We start from the raw sequence: 18,818 nt of genomic DNA on the forward strand, positions 1-18,818 counted from the left end.
GTATATTGTTTGACAGTAGGTACGCCTGAAGACTATGTCAGCGTAGGCTCTATGCCAGGAAACTTTTTTAGTAATAGTTAGTATAATCATACAATACTTTTGTAATAAATTTTATTTTATTCAGCAGTTAAATAAATAAAATAACAACATAAAATTACGACTTCGATTATTTTAAACTTTCATTTGTTAATAATATAATTGCCCTTTAAGTGGACCCTTTGGTAGGGATTTCCCGTTTGAAGTCCAGGTAGAGATTTGTTGTTAGTTGCGAGTTCCTTGGTATTTAGTTTTATGGGTGTCATTAAGTTCTATAGTTTTTGATAATCTTGGTTTCTAAAAACGCGTTGGGTCTATTCATTGATAAAATGAAAGCTGTACGTCGTCTTCATTGAAATAATTTTCTTATGATACATTTTTATAGTTCATCGTTCATCTTTCATTTGTTTGACACAAATCATATTTTGTTTGTATCCAGATTATTCATAACTGCAAAGAATGACACTCAATTTTATTGCTTTTCCTTCTTTTTGGTTTATTCGGTCAAATTTAAATTACCCAATAATATTTATTTGGAACGCACGCACTAATAACAGTTTCATAATCTGTATATGTTTCTTTCTTGGTGTTGTTTTCTTGGTGGTAGGGCTTTGTGCAAGCCCGTCTGGGTAGGTACCACCCACTCATCAGTTATTCTACCGCCAAACAACAGTACTCAGTATTGTTGTGTTCCGGTCTGAAGGGTGAGTGAGCCAGTGTAACTACAGGCACAAGGGACATAGCATCTTAGTTCCCAAGGTTGGTGGCACATTGACGATGTAAGGAATAGTTAATAATTCTTACAGCGTTAATGTCTATGGGCGATGGTGACCACTTACCATCAGGTGGCCCATATGCTCGTCCGCCAACCTATACCATAAAAAAAAAAAAATGTTTCCATCATTCTTCAAATTAAATATCGAATGTTTTACTTTTAGGATATTAGCAACCCACTCATTAACAGGCAAGCGATCACCGGCTTTCCTTAACAAACCACCAAAAATGTGTCTCGATCCGAAGATAGTTTCGGACATCATCATTGAAATCACATCCAAATTCAAAGTTAAGGAAAATTTAGTCAGGTGTGTAGTATACTTTTGTTTGTCTATGTATAAAAAAAATGTAAAGATTGTCTATGAAATAATAAATTCAAAACTAATATTTTCTAAACTACTAAAAATAGCTCTGAAATTGAATCGTATTATTATTAATTTAACATACAAACATGCAATTGATAAATTTATACTTACTTGATCATAAATAAATGTTTCAGGGGAATAATAACGACGAAATGCGCTGATGAGTGTAAAATGTACAAAATGAGATTAAGAAATAAAAATGTTCAATTAAAGGGACTCAAGGAACAGTCCCAGAGAAAACTCAAGGCGGAATCTAAGAAGGGATAATACCTTGTTAATATGTTTTTATGAATGACCAAAGGATATTTTAATAAGTAGCGTCCGCAGTAACATTAATACGACTAAACTGTAATATTTTTAACGTTTTTTTGCCAATTTTTGGTATTATATTAATATATAAGTTAAGTTAATTTTATTGACTACCATTGTACCATCAATACTCATTATTATTATAGTTTAAATTCAACAATGAATTGTATATTTTTACTAATTTTTAATTTCTAATGTGAAAAAATATCAAATAAAATATTTGTAAATTCTTTGACTTGTTTTTAAATAAAGAACTTAATAAAAAAATTGAACAAATATATTAAGTTACATAATTGTAATAATACAGTATAAATAATTATTTAATTTAAGTATCAGTGAGGTGCTCATCAAATTCCTTGTTGGAAAATGCCAAGTGGTAAGAGAATCAAATCCGTGTTGGTGCTGGCGATGATGGCTCTCATCAGCATCATGTCATCTGGAGTGTATCTCCAGCCACTGAGTTGACCAAGACTTCTTAAATTTGGACAAGTTTCCATCAATAGTTCGACTGTGTCTTGGGTCAAACGAGGCGCGTTGGGAAACCAAATTGTTTCCAAGTTATCGAACCTATACCGTCGAAGCATCCTGAAATTAATATTAAAAAAGCTTACATTATAAAGTATTATCACACTCTTTGACATAGTGCTATTTTTATCGAGATTTATACAAATTAAAAAAAACGGTTGACTACAATAGATAATTCTATATATAAATCATATAAATTTTTAATATTTTATAATTTTTAATAAATTGAAATTATTTCATTATTTATAATAACATAGTTGTCTAGCTGAAGCCATAGACTTTTGTGTAGGCTTTTATCACACCACAATGTTTTCGCATCACTTTAACAACTGGCGAACTGATACAATGAGCGCCGAGATGGTTGAATGGTTATGATGGTATGTGCCCATCTTAACCGACCATTTAAACGCAGGCAAGCACCACAGAATTTTCATGTGCTTAATGTTTATATTTATAATTCATCTCGTGCACAGCGGTGAAGGAAAAAAAATCGTGAGAAAACCTGCATTTGTGTAATTTTTAAATTTTTTTTTAACGAAAATGTGTATCCACAGACCCCATTGAAGCTGGTGGAAATTGCTACGAAACCTTAACCCAGCAGTGGGTTAATTGACGAGCTGTGATATATATATAATAAATGGACCATATATTACATTAAATTAAATATATGGTCTTATTATATTAAGTATATGGTCCATATCGACAAAATTGCATAAACCTTATAATAAGTACTAACTACGAGCTATAAATATATTAATAAACGACGTAGAACTCACCGCGCCATATCTTGGTCGTCTAATTTAATCTCATCTCCAATGATTAACTTTTTAAGTTTCGGACTTCCTGTCATGAGATATTTCAAACACGACGCCGACAAATTGCCCTGTATGATCTCGATATGCTCTAGTTTATTAAAGGGTACTTCTTCCTCGTGCGTCGCAGTCTGAATCGAGTAGAATTCAAGACTTTGTAGATTTTGACATGTTTCCGCTATTCTCGTAAAATTAAACGAACCGAGGGAGCCGGACAGCATAAGTGTCACAATTTTATAACCTATCTTATCGAGTAATTGGTGCAGTTCATGACATTGAAATTTATTTAATTTTATTTTATTTAACGAACTTAAATCTTTAACCATTTGTAGTACCCCTTGATCGGGTTCTTCTAAATAAATTGTTTCTACAATCGGACACAATGCAATTATAGCTTTCATTGTTCTCGTATTGGTTTGATAGTCGTGTATGTATTGTAATTTTGTCTTGAATCCCGGCGGACACTCATTGTTGTGCAAGTAATATAACGCCTTTCCCACGAACGAGTAGCTTCCGAGATTCGTTAGATTTGGTAGTTTACGTATTAAAAGAGCAACGTCCGTGTGATCTATGTTTTCCTCACCGTACATGCCTATATTTACAACCGTTAAACTCTGAGTCAGCTGTGGATTCCCAGTCAGCATAGCGTCGATACCGATCTCTGTGATATCAGTTTCGCCCGATACATCGAGTAACTTTAAAACTTTATTGTTTTCACCTATAAACTTGAGCACTTCGTCATTCGCTATGTAAGGTATATTCAGCGCAGTTAAATTGACCAGGTTTCTTATTATGTCGTACAAAAGCGAGAGCTGTTCGTCTTTTACCCAGACACCTTTTAAATTGAGAGTTGTCAGGTGTCGACCTTGTTCTGCGATCAGTTCAAGAACTTTTCTGTAATAGTTACAGGGAAACATACCCGTGGCTAAGCTCTTTACATTCTCTTTAAGGAGCAGTTTCATCGTATAATATCTGATAGAGGGATCTAAATATTCGGAGCCTAGAATTAAATTGAGAAGATCTTGAAATATATCACTCGTCGCCCCCATACTTTCGAAGTAAGACGACACCATCGCAAACGGTAGGGCTACATCTTCATCGGCGGTCACTTGCGTCAAAGTGTGTATCAATTGTCTAGCTACTAATGATAAAGTTATTTCTTGCAACGGCGCAACGGGACACTTGGGCGACATTATCACTTCACTCTGTTTATTTATCACCTACAATATCACTTTCACTTTTAAATAAAATATCACTACTATTTTAATTATATTATAAGCATTACAGTATAGTGTTTCGACTTTCGATTTTCAGAACAGAAAGAAATGAAAAATTCGTGAAGCTATTTAGCGCACGCGCATCCCGCAGCTGGCAGCGCGCCAACACTATATAATTCAAACTCACACAAACCCTACCTTTATTTATAGAACTTTTATATGCAAAACGTGTTTACAGCTTACACTGTACATAATAGACAATCTAATTTAGTAATATCGAAATACAAATTATACAAGTTATTTATTGAACTCCGCGCAAGTATACTAATATAGATAGCTTTAATTTATGCGAATGTACAATATGTACGGTTGACATAAAAATCTTACTAGAATATTTTTATACCTAAAATTTTTGGATTTTGTTTACTCTTCTTAATCAAAAAAGAAAAACACAAATTCAGATTTTAGTTTATATTGTATTGTGGAATTCATTAATTTACAATTTATGTTTAAAAGACTTTTTTTTATGTCATTTGTTTATTTCACTCAACACAATTCTATTTTAAAGTATAACACTTATCATACTTTATAAATACTAGTAAAATTCACTTCTCTAGAAAATATTTTTATTTTATCATCAGTTAATTTTAGGGGCCTCTGTAAAAATCTTAATTAATGCTCATAGAACTTAAAAAAATAATGATACGTATAAAAAATTACAAGTTACAAACATTCTAACTCTGCTATTTCAAGTTACAGACAACAGAAGTCGAAGTGAAGGCAAGCAAATGAGTAGTAGGTTAAATAAAATAGTTTTATAGTTATATTAGTATAAAAACGATTAAGCTACAACTTTTCGACTATACGGAACCCACAAAGTTTGACCATCAATCATATCTTATTAGGTAGGAATGCCTGAGGAGGGGAGAGGGGATTGCTAGATCTTAGGTATCTTATGTTATTTTTTACATCCATGTCATGTTAGCAAAATTTCATGACTAAGATATTTTTGACATGAACATGAAGAGAAATACTTAAATATTTTGTAATAAAAACATAATAAGAAAGGTAAAATGTTTTGCACTGTCAAACTATTCGCTAGTATAAATGTATAGTACGACACAACTTAGATGTCGCATCGGCAAAATTCGTAAAACTGATCACATCCGAATTGAGTACGCTATCCCAAATTATCAATATTTATTTCTCATGCGAATATGATCTTTGCACAAACGTAATAACTTGTAATATCATATGACCTAATATATTCGTCAATTTGACATCTCGATTTACATGCACTTGCTTTCTCTGACGTGAGAATCTATAGCGACGAATAGCGTCGAATGGCGCGATAGGGAACTATTTATATTGGTTGTGTAAATCGGCAGTAATCGGTTTTATTTTCATTCCATTGCACTTTCCGATGCTACATCTAATTTGTGTCGTACTATATACAGATATTACAAAACTAGACTGCACTTATAATCTATAAGTGAGTTATTAATATTTTTAAAGACATTACTTTAATAGATATTTACAGTCTTTTGATCTACAAATCTAAACTCACATTTAATGTATAATTACAATTTTCTCTTAAAGTGATAAGTGACCAATATTTTAAACTAAAAAAAACAAAGATAGGCTAGGGTGACAATCAATTTTATTTAAAAACGATAAAAACTATAAATGTCAAAACAAACATTTGTAACGTTTTCTGCAGAAATAACAACACCATCTAAATACTCTGTGGTGTATTTTACATGATATCTACAGATAAAAAAATCATCTTGTACCTTAGTTAGTCTATGTCGGAACTGGTAGATTTTTCGCGACGAGAAGTAGTATCTGTTCGGTGCTGAAGCACCAGTTTGCGATATCCTTGGAGACCTTGCACCAGTGCTCGCCGTGGTGCGGTTCCGCGGCCTTGCAGCGAGTCTTGACGTCCTCTTGCTGTTGCTCATTGCCGTGGAGCAGTTCGAATTTGTAGAAGTATGCCCAGGCGTCGCCTAGGTCTGGGTCGATTTTTACCTATTTATAGATTAAGAATAATATTAAAAACGGTAATCAAACTTCATTTAATGTATTATTCATACAATTATTAGCCTTCTTCTACTTGGTGGTAGGGCATTGTGTAAGCCCGTCTCGGGTTAGGTACCACCCACTCATCAGTTACTCTACCGCCAAATAAACTCGTTATTTGGAGGTAAATAACTTTAAGGTCCTTCAAGCCGGAACACAACAATACTGAGTCAGTACTCAGTATTGTAGGTTTGAAATTAATTGTAGGTTTGAAGAGTGAATGAGCCAGTGTAACTACAGGCACAAGGGACATAACATCTTAGTTCCCAAGGTTGGTGGCACATTGACGATGTAAGGAATAGTTAATATTTCCTACAGCTTCATGGTCTATGGGTGATAGTGACCACCTACCATCAGGTGGCCCATATGCTCGTCTGCCAACCTATACCATAAAAAAATAGTAGAAACTGATGATGTTATGGTTATAAATGAAGTGGAAAACTTTAATTCTGACTATACTTTGTAAATTGGACGTTTAAAATCCATACATGACCGAACCGCAGTAAACTAGTATTTGTGACGTCATATTAACGGGTTTATGATTATAATGCGAAGAAGAATATGATATTGTTGCGAAATTACTTCGAACTTAGGACCTTAGAATCTGGAGCCTTATAATAATAATACGACAGCAACTAAATCACCGCGAATGTTATGAATAAATTTTAAACGAGATTAAATCATAAATGAATCACTCGAGTCACGGAAACAAAAATACTATTACATAGCCTTGGGAACTATTCGCGCGTCTACGCATAGAATGTAAACACATACATATTTATAATTCAATATAGATATATTTTCAATTACTATGAAAAACAAAACGAAAGGTGACAAGGGACACCCGGTTGGAACGAAGTTATTTTCGTTATGTATTGTGTATTAAATAACAGATACTGGAAACAAAAATTAACAAAGTTTGAAAATAAATAAATTACAGTAAAAAAATTGTTTTTAAGAACCCTTTCTAAATAAAAAACATAATAAACATAGAAAGAGACAGAGAGAGAGTTAGAAAGAGAGGTAAGAACGACTGGGGAGGCATAACAGTTCAGCAGCAAGTTCCGTTTTAATGGGCTTAAATAAATATATTGCAATACCAAAAATATTTTTAAAAACCCTGTCTAAATAAAAAACACAATAAATATAGAAAGAGACAGAGAGAGATAGAAAGAGAGGCAAGAACGACTGGGGAGGCATAACAGTTCAGCAACTCCATGGACGAGTGGTGTATACGCCGGTTTTTATGGGTCCACCCGCCACTCTGAGGTCCCGGGTTCGATTCCCGGCCGAGTCGATGTAGATTACCATTAGTTTTCTATGTTGTCTTGGGTCTGGGTGTATGTGGTACCAGCGTTACTTCTGATTTCCATAACACAAGTGTTTCAGCTACTTACATTGGGATCAGAGTAATGTATGTGATGTTGTCTCATATTAATAAAAAAAAAAAAAAGTTCCGTTTTAAGAGGCTTATAATAGTTAAGTGACAATACACTCACAGTGCGGTTGAACCACTCGCGGCACTTGTTCAGCTTCCGCTCCGTCCAGAACAGCTGCGACACGGCCAGCAGCACGTGAGCGTCGTGCTCGCACTTCTTCAGCGCGTCAACCTGCACACGCACACACGCACATCTCACTCTACACTCACGCCCACAGCAACGCACTTATCACTTACAGGATGACGTTGCTCGATATGTTTTATACTCTGTTACCGATCTCAACGATCCATTCGTAACTAAATGTTTATTTGTTTTCAACTGGTTAACCGGAGATTAAGCTGTCCAAATAAACAGTAGACTTAAACTTTTGAAATTTATAAATCAGTTTGGATTTACTATGGAGTACATTACACCAGTATAACTCGATTAATAAGCTAATCAGCATGATAAGAATCTATATTACAAAGATTTTGCGTTAGAAGGCAACCTCGATGAACGGTCGACCTAATCGGTTTCTTATTAAAGCTTTTACAAGATGGGAGATAAAATAAGCAATTTATAAAAATAATATATTTGTATGCATGTTTTGTCTCTGTTAATGACGTGACTAGATATATATTAAATACATACAAACAAAACAACATCTGCCGGGTTGTGCAAATAATTGCCAAAAGGTATAGTACGACACAACTTAGATGTCGCATCGGCAAAATTCGTAATACCGATCACATCCGAATTAAGTACGCTATCCCAAATTATCAATATTTATTTCTCACGCGAATATGATCTTTGCACAAACGTAATAACTTGTAATATCATATGACCTAATATATTCGTCAATTTGACACGTCGATTTACATGGACTTGCTTTCTCTGACGCGAGAATCTATAGCGACGAATAGCGTCGAATGGCGCGATAGGGAGCTATTTCTATTGGTTGTGTAAATCGGCAGTAATCGGTTTTATTTTCATTCCATTGCATTTTCCGATGCTACATCTAATTTGTGTCTTACTATACAAAGATAAAAAATAAATAATTGCTTTAGATTGTGACATTATTCCCCATTACGATATAAGACTTCAGTAGTAAAAGTTGTCTATGGTACGTTGGGCACTCACGCTCTTGGTCTTGCGCTGCGGGCGCGCCTCCATGAAGATGGCGTCGGCCCAGAGGCGGCCGGCGGCGGGGCAGTCCTGCAGCGCCTTGGCCAGCAGCGAGCCCGCCACCTCCGCGCACCCCGCGCGCCGCTCCAGACGCACGCTCTCCAGCCTGCGAGCACCATTACCGACACTCTTAAGCTGGCTTCCCACGGCCTGATTTCTCACAGGTCAGACCGCGCCAGGACAGACCGATAGGCCATGGGAACCGTCGCATCTGATGTGGCCTGCGGTGGCCTGATGTAACCCGTTCGACCCATCGGAAGTCGGTAAGTTCAAAGGCGCGGCGCGGCGTGGCACAACGGTGCCTGTCGTGGCCTGTACGGGAGCGTGTGCGTCGGTTGTAATCGTTCATTTCACCTGCGGCCGTGCCTGAGAGTACACGCACATGATGGAATGGACAAACGAGCTGATATTTGAGTTTTTAACTCTTTATGAAAAAGAACCGCCGCTTTGGAATAGTTCGTCGCCTCAACATAAAAATAAAAATGATGTCCATGATGAATGTCAGTCAACAGGCCGACAACTGCCGTTGGAACGCTCAGTACAGGCCGTGACAGGCCTACACAGGTGGGGCAGCGCCTGGTGAGGCCTATCGCCTAGCGGGTCGTGGGAATCCACCTTTAGTAGCTAACCGTACACCATTGCAATAGTCTTGCAATATTTTGCACTACAAACTGTTACCTTCACTTTAATTTTATTACCAAAGTACAGAAAAAAAAAACATAATTTCTGTATAAATATACAGGTTTTTAATAATACTAATATTTCTGTATGTAAAATTTAATTTAATTTCAGAATCGTTTATTTATTTTCAGTCCTCACATACAATTAAATGATAACTTTTAAGACTACTTACTTGATGTACAATTTAATCACATTTACGTAGAATAAAATTATATAAGTAGAATACATACCATAAGTCTGGATTCTTAGGATTTCTAAGTCTCGCTTTCTCTAAAACAGATCTGGCTTTTGTGACGTGTTTTAATTTCTCTTCTAATCTTGACAACAAGATCCACATCGGCACACACGTTGCGCATTTCTTCAACTAAAAATATGGAAAACATATTAAAAAAAGAACCGTGCCTTCCGAACGCCCGTCGGAAGTTAACGTTTGAAATAAGGCAAGCACTTGAGTGAAGTGAGCACGCGAATTAGAGTGAGACAGAAGATGCCTACCGTCTGACAAACCAACTGGCCCGTAACGCGTTACGTAACGAAGCGTTTTATATGAGAAGTTATCACTTCAGAAAGTAAAAATATATTTCAATAATGTTCTTAAGGCATGAACAGGTGAATTCCTCATAAATTCCTACGACCCGCCCCGGCTTCGCACGGATGCAATTCGTCTAATACTAAATATTCTACAGATTTTTTCTTGTTTCTTTACTATATTTGTCCATGTATTATATACAAAAACATCACTCTCGAATAACTCTATCTATTAAAAAAAATCGCATCAAAATCCGTTGCGTAATTTGAACGGTCTGAGCATACATAGGAACAGACGGACGGACATGACAGCGGTAAGCGAATTAGTTTTATACTATGTAATAACATAGCATTGTAGGAATAAATGATATGAAACGCAGGAGATACATTTGCCTGTCCATATTATTTTTTAAACATCATACAAGTCTGTTGTCTATGGCTATTATTGTTTTAAATCATAGATAATATAAACCACTATACTTACGCCCTGGGAATATGTGTTATGCGCGTCTTCGTCTTTCGCCATTTGTTCTTCTATTTGGCCTTTCATCATGTACAGTTTAGCGTAATCACTGAATACTTTTATTGCTTCTTCCAATAGATTCAGAGCAACATCGAGGTTGTTTAATGCCCATTCTAATTTAGCTGATTTTATCATTACCTGTAAATTGTTATTTTTTATTAATATGTTAATATTTACTAACTTCCAGTCGCGGTTTCGCCTATGGGCGAGGGAATGGAACGTAGTCACCTCCAGAAACGTGTTTGCAAAATCTCATGATCGGTTGAGTAGTTGAATCGTAAAAGCGTAACAAATAAATAAACAAATAAACTCATTTTTGCGTTTATAACATTAGTTACAACAACAACAACAACAGCCTGTAAATTCCTACTATTGGGCTAAAGGCTTCCTCTACCTTTGAGGAGAAGGTTTGGAACATATTCCACCACGCTGTTCCAATGCGGGTTGGTGGAATACTCATGTGGCCGAATTTTTATGAAATTTGTCACATGCAGGTTTCCTCATGATGTTTTCCTTCACCGAGCACGAGATGAATTATAAATAAACACAAATTAAGTACATGAATCAGCGGTGCTTGCCTGGGTTAGAACTCGAAATTGTCGGTTAAAATGCACGTGTTCTAACCACTGGGCCATCTCGACTCACATTAGTTAGTTTAATAAATATTTAGAATATAAGTAAAGATACTTTTCAATAGAAGTTTTTGAGGTTATTCCACCATTCTATTTCAATGTGGTTTGATGGATACATTTGGCAGATTTTCTTGGAAATAAGAGTTTTATCAGGATGTTTTCTTTACCGCCGACCACGAGATGAATCATAAATATAAATTAAGAACATAGAAATTCAATGGAGCCAACATGGGGTTTGAACGGGTATCATGTATACATACATACATGGAAATCGTGTATCTTACACGAGTTCTAACCACTAAACTAGCTCTCTTCAATAAAAGTCCAGCAAATGACATTCGAAACTCCACAAATCCATTGACCAAGAATATCTTTATGAAACGTATAATATTTTACCCGTGGAGTAGGAGCAGAGGCCCTAGCCTTGGCCAAGAGACGCCTAGCTCTATCGTATTCCTTGTTCTCACTCTCCAATTTGACAGCAGCGAGCCAAATTTCCTCCGAGTTGGGATTTGCTTGGAAAGCCAGTGAAAGAATACCTCGCGCAGCCGGTACGTCACCTGAAAACATTTCTCATTGTATATCTTTATTCCAATAGAAGTTTCCAATTTCGCTTATGTACAAATTGTATAAACATATAAATACATCTTTTACTATAAACTTGACGATTCAAAAACACTTCATTGTGAAGTTTACTTGAATAAAATTGATTTGTTTTGAGCTTCACAATAGGCTATTTGACTGGTTATTAAAATTCATTTAACATTATTTAGTGGAGGTTAAGGAACCCAGTAAAAGTTGTTTTTTTTATTTCTAGAACATATTTGCCGAAAAATATCATATTAAAAATTCCATATTTAAATAGCGCGCAAAAACGCTACTTGGATAATATGGCGCTGCAATGGGGTCGGTGACGTCACTTTCATGTATTTTAATCTGTGGTACATATAGTAGAAAAGCAAGGTTTACGAGAAAGTGATTCATCATAAGCCGGGCCAATCAGGAGCATTTTGTGTCACGTGACAAACGTTTGAAAAAATGCATTTTTATTTATTGATGAATAAATTTAGTATTATTTTCAAGTTTCGTTAGTAAATAACTATTTTTATACTCATAATATAGACTGATTACACTATAATTCACAATTTATTTTTCGCATTGTCAAATAGCCTATTATTATTAATTACATGGTATTATTCATAACATTTTGATAAAAATTTTTAAAAATCGAATCGTGAATTTAATATTGATAGACTTCTCCATAGAAAATTCCATATATATTATATTCTTTCATCAAGTGTTCATTGCCGGTAAAATGACAAAACTACTTAGAGTAAACACTAGAAGCTGTGATCTCTTAGTAGTTACCCAGATTTTTATTAAATAAAAAAAACTACTCAGTTTCGTACCTGCTAACCATTTGGACTTGGCTCCCATTAACCAAAGTACCTCGCTCTTTGGACAATGAGCCACCGCTCGTTGTAGCAACGCTTCAAGACTAGCCCGAGTCCCGTGCTGCTTTTCCAGATATGCAGCTCTCAGCCATATCGACTTTTTCGACGGGAATACAGAGAGCGCATAGCCGTACACTGCGCGTGCGCATTCATATGCGCCGTCGTTCGCACACTGTAACAAAATAAAACCTTTATTAGTTTATACAACTAAATCCGCAAATCGAGTCGGGTATGGAAAAACAGGAATTAATAAATATAAAATGGAGACAGTTAGAGATTATTTAGTTTAAAAAAAAAAAAAAACACTTTTCAACTTACCGCCTCAGCGTCTTCCATCCAAGTATGCTTTTGATCTTCTGTTTCGATCCCAGTGCCTATTACCGCGCGAATGATTGCCTTAAAAGATGAATTAAAACATAAGTAAATACTTTTTTTCTATAAAAATGGTAAATAGCATAAACTGTTTATTTCTATTTTTACCTGACACGTGTGAACTGCCCCTGATTTCTCAGCTTCCATTGCCTCTTTAAACCAATGCTCGCGGTTAATTTCAACACCATTCGCGCTAAGAGAAGTTATAGCGCGGTCTATGATCTTCTCTACCATGTGAGTGTTGCCTGTACAAAAAAAATTGTAATATTTTTTGTCAACGGTATTTTTCAATAACACACAATAGCCGACCTATAGTAAAGTGGTTGTTCAAAGAGTATTTACTGAAAAATAAAACGATCTAACAAGAAAATACTATTAGATTCTTTATTCTTGTACAGAAAATCTTAGGAGTATTAAAGCTTTTTTAATCTATTCATATCATTTAAAAAAAATTAACCTCAGAAGCTTTATTTTTTTTCCTAAGCATAGATATGCTATTTATGTTTCATACATAAAGAAAAGAAAAAGAAGAAAAAATACTTACCATGAGCTTCTTCCAGCTTGGCAGCTGTAACCCAAATCTGTCTATCCGTGGGTATATTTTCACGAGCCTTATTCAACACCTTCCTTGCATTTTCGTAAGTCTCCAACCTGGCCAATGCTAGCCAGAGCTCTACACTGGTGGGACAACACTCGACAGCTCTCGACAGCAATATTCGTGCATCTTCCGGATTCTCCAATTCGACCGCTGCTTTCCAAAGACGCACAGAGTTGGGTATGTGTTCTAAAGCCTTGCGATATACTCGCCGTTTTGCCTGATAACAAAATTTTATGTGAATGTAACGAACATAATATCAGAGTACAAATCGCTAGCCATAGTTAAGAATTAAAATCTTAATAATCTAAATATGTTATATATGCTACATACACTATATCACACAAATGAAATATTAATTACAATTTGACGTTATTAAGAAATGAATAAACGGAAATTGTACTCAATAAAAAATAATGTACTAATGTCATGTGAAACAGTCATTATGGACGTAGCTGTGCATTGATGTATTTTTTTCAAACTATAAAGATTATTTTTTAAATTGAATTCATCCTCATCCTCCTGCCCATATCCCAATATTATTTGAGATCGGCGCAGCATCTCTTCTCCGTCCATACTTCTCTGTCAGACGTCATCTCACAAGTAACATTCTTTCTAACCATGTCGTCTTTCACACAATCCATCCATCGTTTCCTTGGTCGTCCTCTACCTCTATATCCGTCCACATCCATGCTCAAGGCTTTACTCACAGTATGTTCCTCATTCCTCCGCATTACATGCCCATACCATGATAGCCGCCTTCCACATAACTTCTCAATATTATTTAAATTGAAGTTTTTAATTTTAATAATTTTATCATTGAGGTACAGTTTTACAACAAATGATCAAAGGCCAGCAGTGGCGTAGTTAGGTGAGCAAGGGCCCGGTGCAGAGAAAAATAATTGGGCCCCCACCCCCTCTTTTCCATCCCTCTTTAACAAATAATTACCCTTTAAAAGTATAGATACCAAATAAGAAATTTAAATAAAACTAGTTATACCGGATTTGAATCGCGTATATTAATTATTTTTGGCATCCCGACGTTTCGAGCACTTTACAGCGTTCGTGGTCACGGGTAGACTCAATAAGAAATTTTGTGCACAGGGTCGTGATTTTCTAGCTTCAGAAGCTTAAGGTTTCGTTTAGAGGCCCCCCTGAACTCCGGGGCCCTGGTGCACTGCACCTGGCCTACGATAGCTACGCCACTGACCGCTGCGCTGATTCATGTCCTTAATTTGTCTTTATAATTCACCTCGCGCTCAGCGGTGAAGGAAAACATCTTGAGAAAACCTGCATGTGACAAATTTCATAGAAATTCTGCCACATGTGTATTAGACCAACCCGCATTGGAACGGCGTGGTGGAATATGTTCCGAACCTTCTCCTCAAAGGGAGAGGAGGCCTTTAGCTCAGCTGTGGGAATTTACAGGCTGTTGTTGTTGTAATAAAGGTTAGCAGTACCTTAGTCTCCTGCTCCAAGTCGGCCGCCTTGACCCAGACGCGCACGCTGTGCGGCAGGTTGCGCGCGGCGTGCGCGATGACGGCGCGCGCGGTGTCGGGCGGCTGCAGGCGCGCCGCCTCCAGCCACAGCTCCTCGCTGCCCGGGTTTACTTCGCAGCCCTTCATGATGAGATTACGTGCCGATTGAATTTTACCTGAAATTTTATTTATTTTTATTTAATACATAATTTAAATAAAACTAATTATAACGGATGAATCGCGTATATTAATTATTTTTAAAACATCCCGACGTTTCGAGCACTTTGCAGTCTACGGGTCTACCCGTGACCACGAACACTGCAAAGTGCTCGAAACGTCGGGATGTTTAAAAATAATTAATATACGCGATTCATCCGTTATAATTAGTTTTATTTAAATGTGTAATAATCGCGAAAATTTAAGACAACATTATTTAATACATAATTTTGACGTGACAACGTCTTATAAATTGGTTTGCCGGGTGACACTTCAAGAAACTGCGTTACGCTCCGCTCACGTTATGCGCTCACAATGAGAGCGAGCGAGAGGCACGCGTCCCTTCCAATCGGGCATGGTTAGCCCGCCTAAGAGCGAGAGAGACAGACAATTAGAATTATTTTACCACTCAAAGTCGTTGTCACGTAAGACTTTCGCCCGTATACCGACTTTACAGGCAACCAATTTTTTATTCAACTTTTTATATATGTGCCAGTGTAACTACAGGCACAAGGGACATAACATCTTCCCAAGGTTGGTGGCACATTGACGATGTAATTAATAGTTAATATTTCTTACAGCTTCATTGTCTATGGGTGATGGTGACCACTTACCATCAGGTGACCCATTTGCACGTCCGCCAACCTATAACATAAAAAAAATAAAAAAAAAAGATATATACATATATATATTTGCTTTTGCATTTTTTATAAATCTATTGGATGATGTCTTCCTGCTTGATTTAGGTCATGGCGGTCACTCCTAAAGAACGATAGTCAACTATGCAGAGCATACAATAGTGCATAACTGTGTGTACAAACATTAGTGCACCAGGGACGGCACATCTGTCACGACCGAAAATAATTAAGGCGCAGGACTAACGGCTATACACACAAAAACACAGACATAGAAAATTCTACTAACACAATATTAATAAAAATTTTTGCCCAACCCGGTATTAAATCCAGGATCTGCTACCTTATACGCTAGCCACTTGACCAACAATTTTCTTTATGTAAGTCATCATAATATAAGAACATTCAAACAAAATACCAGTATGATAACTAAATATTTTCTTTTAAAGTCTAATGTTTTATTTGATTTACCTGTGACTTCTTCTAATCTTGCACTAGCTATCCATGCCGGAGGGTGGTTAGGATTAGTCTCTCGCACAGACTTTAAAAGCAGTCTAGCTTTTTTTATATCATTTATATCACCACCATATGTCGGGATCATTGATTGTAAATCTGTGAGATAACCTTTTGGGTCCACGACAGTTTGGCCCGTCACTGAATCAGAAACTTGGGATAGCTTTACTGTCATAAGTGTGTTCCTAGCTTGACCTATTTTCCTGAGATCTAAATCACCTGTGAAATAAAGAACAAGATTAGTGTTTCTGTCACTCATAAATTAATAAAGTATTTTATATAAATAGTTACTATAAATATGAGGCTCATTAGCCAAAAGTGAGGTGAATGATTCCAATAAATTGTAAATAATCTACTTTATACTTTTCTTCAAGAATATCTTGACTACTATATATACTATCATTGATTTTAACTCCAGACACACTATTTTTGGACTCATTGTACAAATCATAAATCTTTACAAAAATTAATTATGAGTTATTCTATCCATTGCTCTGTAAAAAAAGTACTACTGTTTTAAAGTAATATCATATTTATACTGTTTATCTGACTTATTTTTAAATTACATACATATTGATTATATGTATAAATAGGTAAAAATTTAATTGTTACTACCTGAAGGAGTCAACATTCCTGGTGTCATGACACCTGGCATCATAGATGCTAAGCCAGAGCTAGGATCAATTGTAGACGAGGATTCACCACCAAGATTGCGAGACAGTACACTGTCAGGTAGAGGTGTGAATCTCTCAGCTCGGGGATTACGTTGCTTTCTATTTCTTGCATCACCTACTTCTGGTATAGCGGCCCATTCATCTTCGGATACCATTTTCAATTCACGTTTCAGATCTGAGAATTGCTGCTGAATCTTTGGCCTAAAAATTTACCAAACTGATTAAGGCTACAGTAATATGTATATAGCATAATTTTGACATATTATTTTTTGACTGACAAAATAATAACAACATTGCCTATCAAAAAGCATTTATATTAGTTTAATTTCCAATAATTAGTTATAATTATTGGAACTGAAAAATCGACCTGATAGTAAATTCATAGATATAACCCATCTAGATGGGCTTGCAGAAATTCCTACCATTGAGTCCTACTATAGATTTTCAAGTTCATTTGAACTTATCATTTTTATTTATTCTACATGACCTTAATTCCAATGAAATAACATAACTTGAACATACAAGAAAAATAGTAGCAAAAATTATTAGCTAGTAAAATCTTCTTTATACATCATTTAATATGCTGATATATTAGAAGCTTTAATCATACTTTCAATATTTTCTTTTATAGTTACAGTAATAACAACCCAATGTTTCAGTCAAGTAGAGTGGTTGATTGTCATGATAAAATTATAATTAATATAGTTAAGGTTGAATAAATTTATTAAAACTCATTGAGATCAAGGGCCCATTAATGAACAACTATTTATATATTTTCAATAAATAACAAATTCAATAACTTACCTCTCTTGACGATATCTCTCTAAATCTTCTTTAAGACGTTTTTCTCTATATTCCTTTCTTTTCTCATCCATCCTTTTGTCAATCGATTCATAAATAGCATCAGCCTCTGCATCATCTTTGTCATAAGGATCCTACAATAAAAAATAACTATTAACAAAACTACTATCTATTAATGAAGAAAAAAATTGTACTAAAAAATTGGGTTATTTGAAGTACCTTCGAGAATAATGAGCCACTGTATCCTGAAAACTCGTCATAATTGGAGTCATTTAAGTCTTCGTCGTCATCTTCCTCTTCAGTTTTTTTGCGTTTAGCAGCTGGTGGTGCATGGCGATCATCGCTATAATAATAATTTTTTTTAATGTAATTGTTAAAATTAAAAAAACATATTCAAAGATACATAAAAACTACTTACGATATGTCGTTAGCATCTCTCGCTGGACCAATATCAGACCGAGTTGTGAAGCCAGTAGCACTGTAATATAAAATTAACAATTAATTATTGGTCTCTTATACTGTAAGCATTTATAAAATCTATTTTATAAATAGAGAAAGAACATACCCTCTACCGACACCAGCAACATAACCTAAGGGCGCCGGAATCCCTAGGAAATGTTTTTTATTTTTGTTGACAAAAGCTTGAGGCGGCACAGACATATTTCGTACTTTTTGCAAACGTTAACTAAACTAAAATTATTAATTGTGTTTTATACTAAAAAGTCACCAAAGGCACATACACTTATTGTTGATAAATATTATGCTAATCTAATAAATCCATTGAATAAATCTTGCTACATTGATATTGACATTAGGATTAGACACAGACAGTTCTCATTTGACAATTGAAATCTTCACAGAACATTTCAAAATATTTCTCTAATTCCTTTTCAGATTATATATTATATCAATGTTGTAAGTTCCGTTGAATTTATCGATTTTCCTTTTGGATACAATAATGTTATATAAATATTTTTACAATTGAATACATATTTT

The 18,818-nt window shown here is 35.4% G+C and overlaps 2 protein-coding genes across 2 annotated transcripts; both read right to left on the reverse strand.

The window, feature by feature from the left end:
• Window positions 1-1,743: 1,743 nt before the first annotated feature.
• LOC124537082 lies at window positions 1,744-4,177 on the reverse strand. The gene is made up of 2 exons (XM_047113797.1): window positions 2,786-4,177; window positions 1,744-2,069 (listed from the first exon to the last, which is right to left on the reverse strand). Exons 1-2 carry the CDS (start codon window positions 4,012-4,014, stop codon window positions 1,832-1,834), a joined length of 1,467 nt encoding a protein of 488 aa, XP_046969753.1. The 5' UTR covers window positions 4,015-4,177; the 3' UTR covers window positions 1,744-1,831.
• Window positions 4,178-5,435: 1,258 nt separating this feature from the next.
• LOC124536826 (pre-mRNA-processing factor 6) lies at window positions 5,436-18,654 on the reverse strand. Its single transcript, XM_047113448.1, has 17 exons — window positions 18,388-18,654; window positions 18,241-18,300; window positions 18,042-18,165; window positions 17,826-17,956; window positions 16,963-17,222; window positions 16,306-16,566; window positions 14,966-15,159; window positions 13,455-13,725; window positions 13,019-13,155; window positions 12,857-12,934; window positions 12,494-12,710; window positions 11,481-11,644; window positions 10,414-10,590; window positions 9,632-9,765; window positions 8,676-8,826; window positions 7,617-7,727; window positions 5,436-6,066 (listed from the first exon to the last, which is right to left on the reverse strand). Exons 1-17 carry the CDS (start codon window positions 18,480-18,482, stop codon window positions 5,842-5,844), a joined length of 2,790 nt encoding a protein of 929 aa, XP_046969404.1. The 5' UTR covers window positions 18,483-18,654; the 3' UTR covers window positions 5,436-5,841.
• Between the last annotated feature and the right edge of the window lie 164 nt (window positions 18,655-18,818).

The sequence above is a fragment of the Vanessa cardui genome, chromosome 17, assembly GCF_905220365.1.
Source record: "Vanessa cardui chromosome 17, ilVanCard2.1, whole genome shotgun sequence".
Lineage (NCBI taxonomy): Eukaryota > Metazoa > Arthropoda > Insecta > Lepidoptera > Nymphalidae > Vanessa > Vanessa cardui.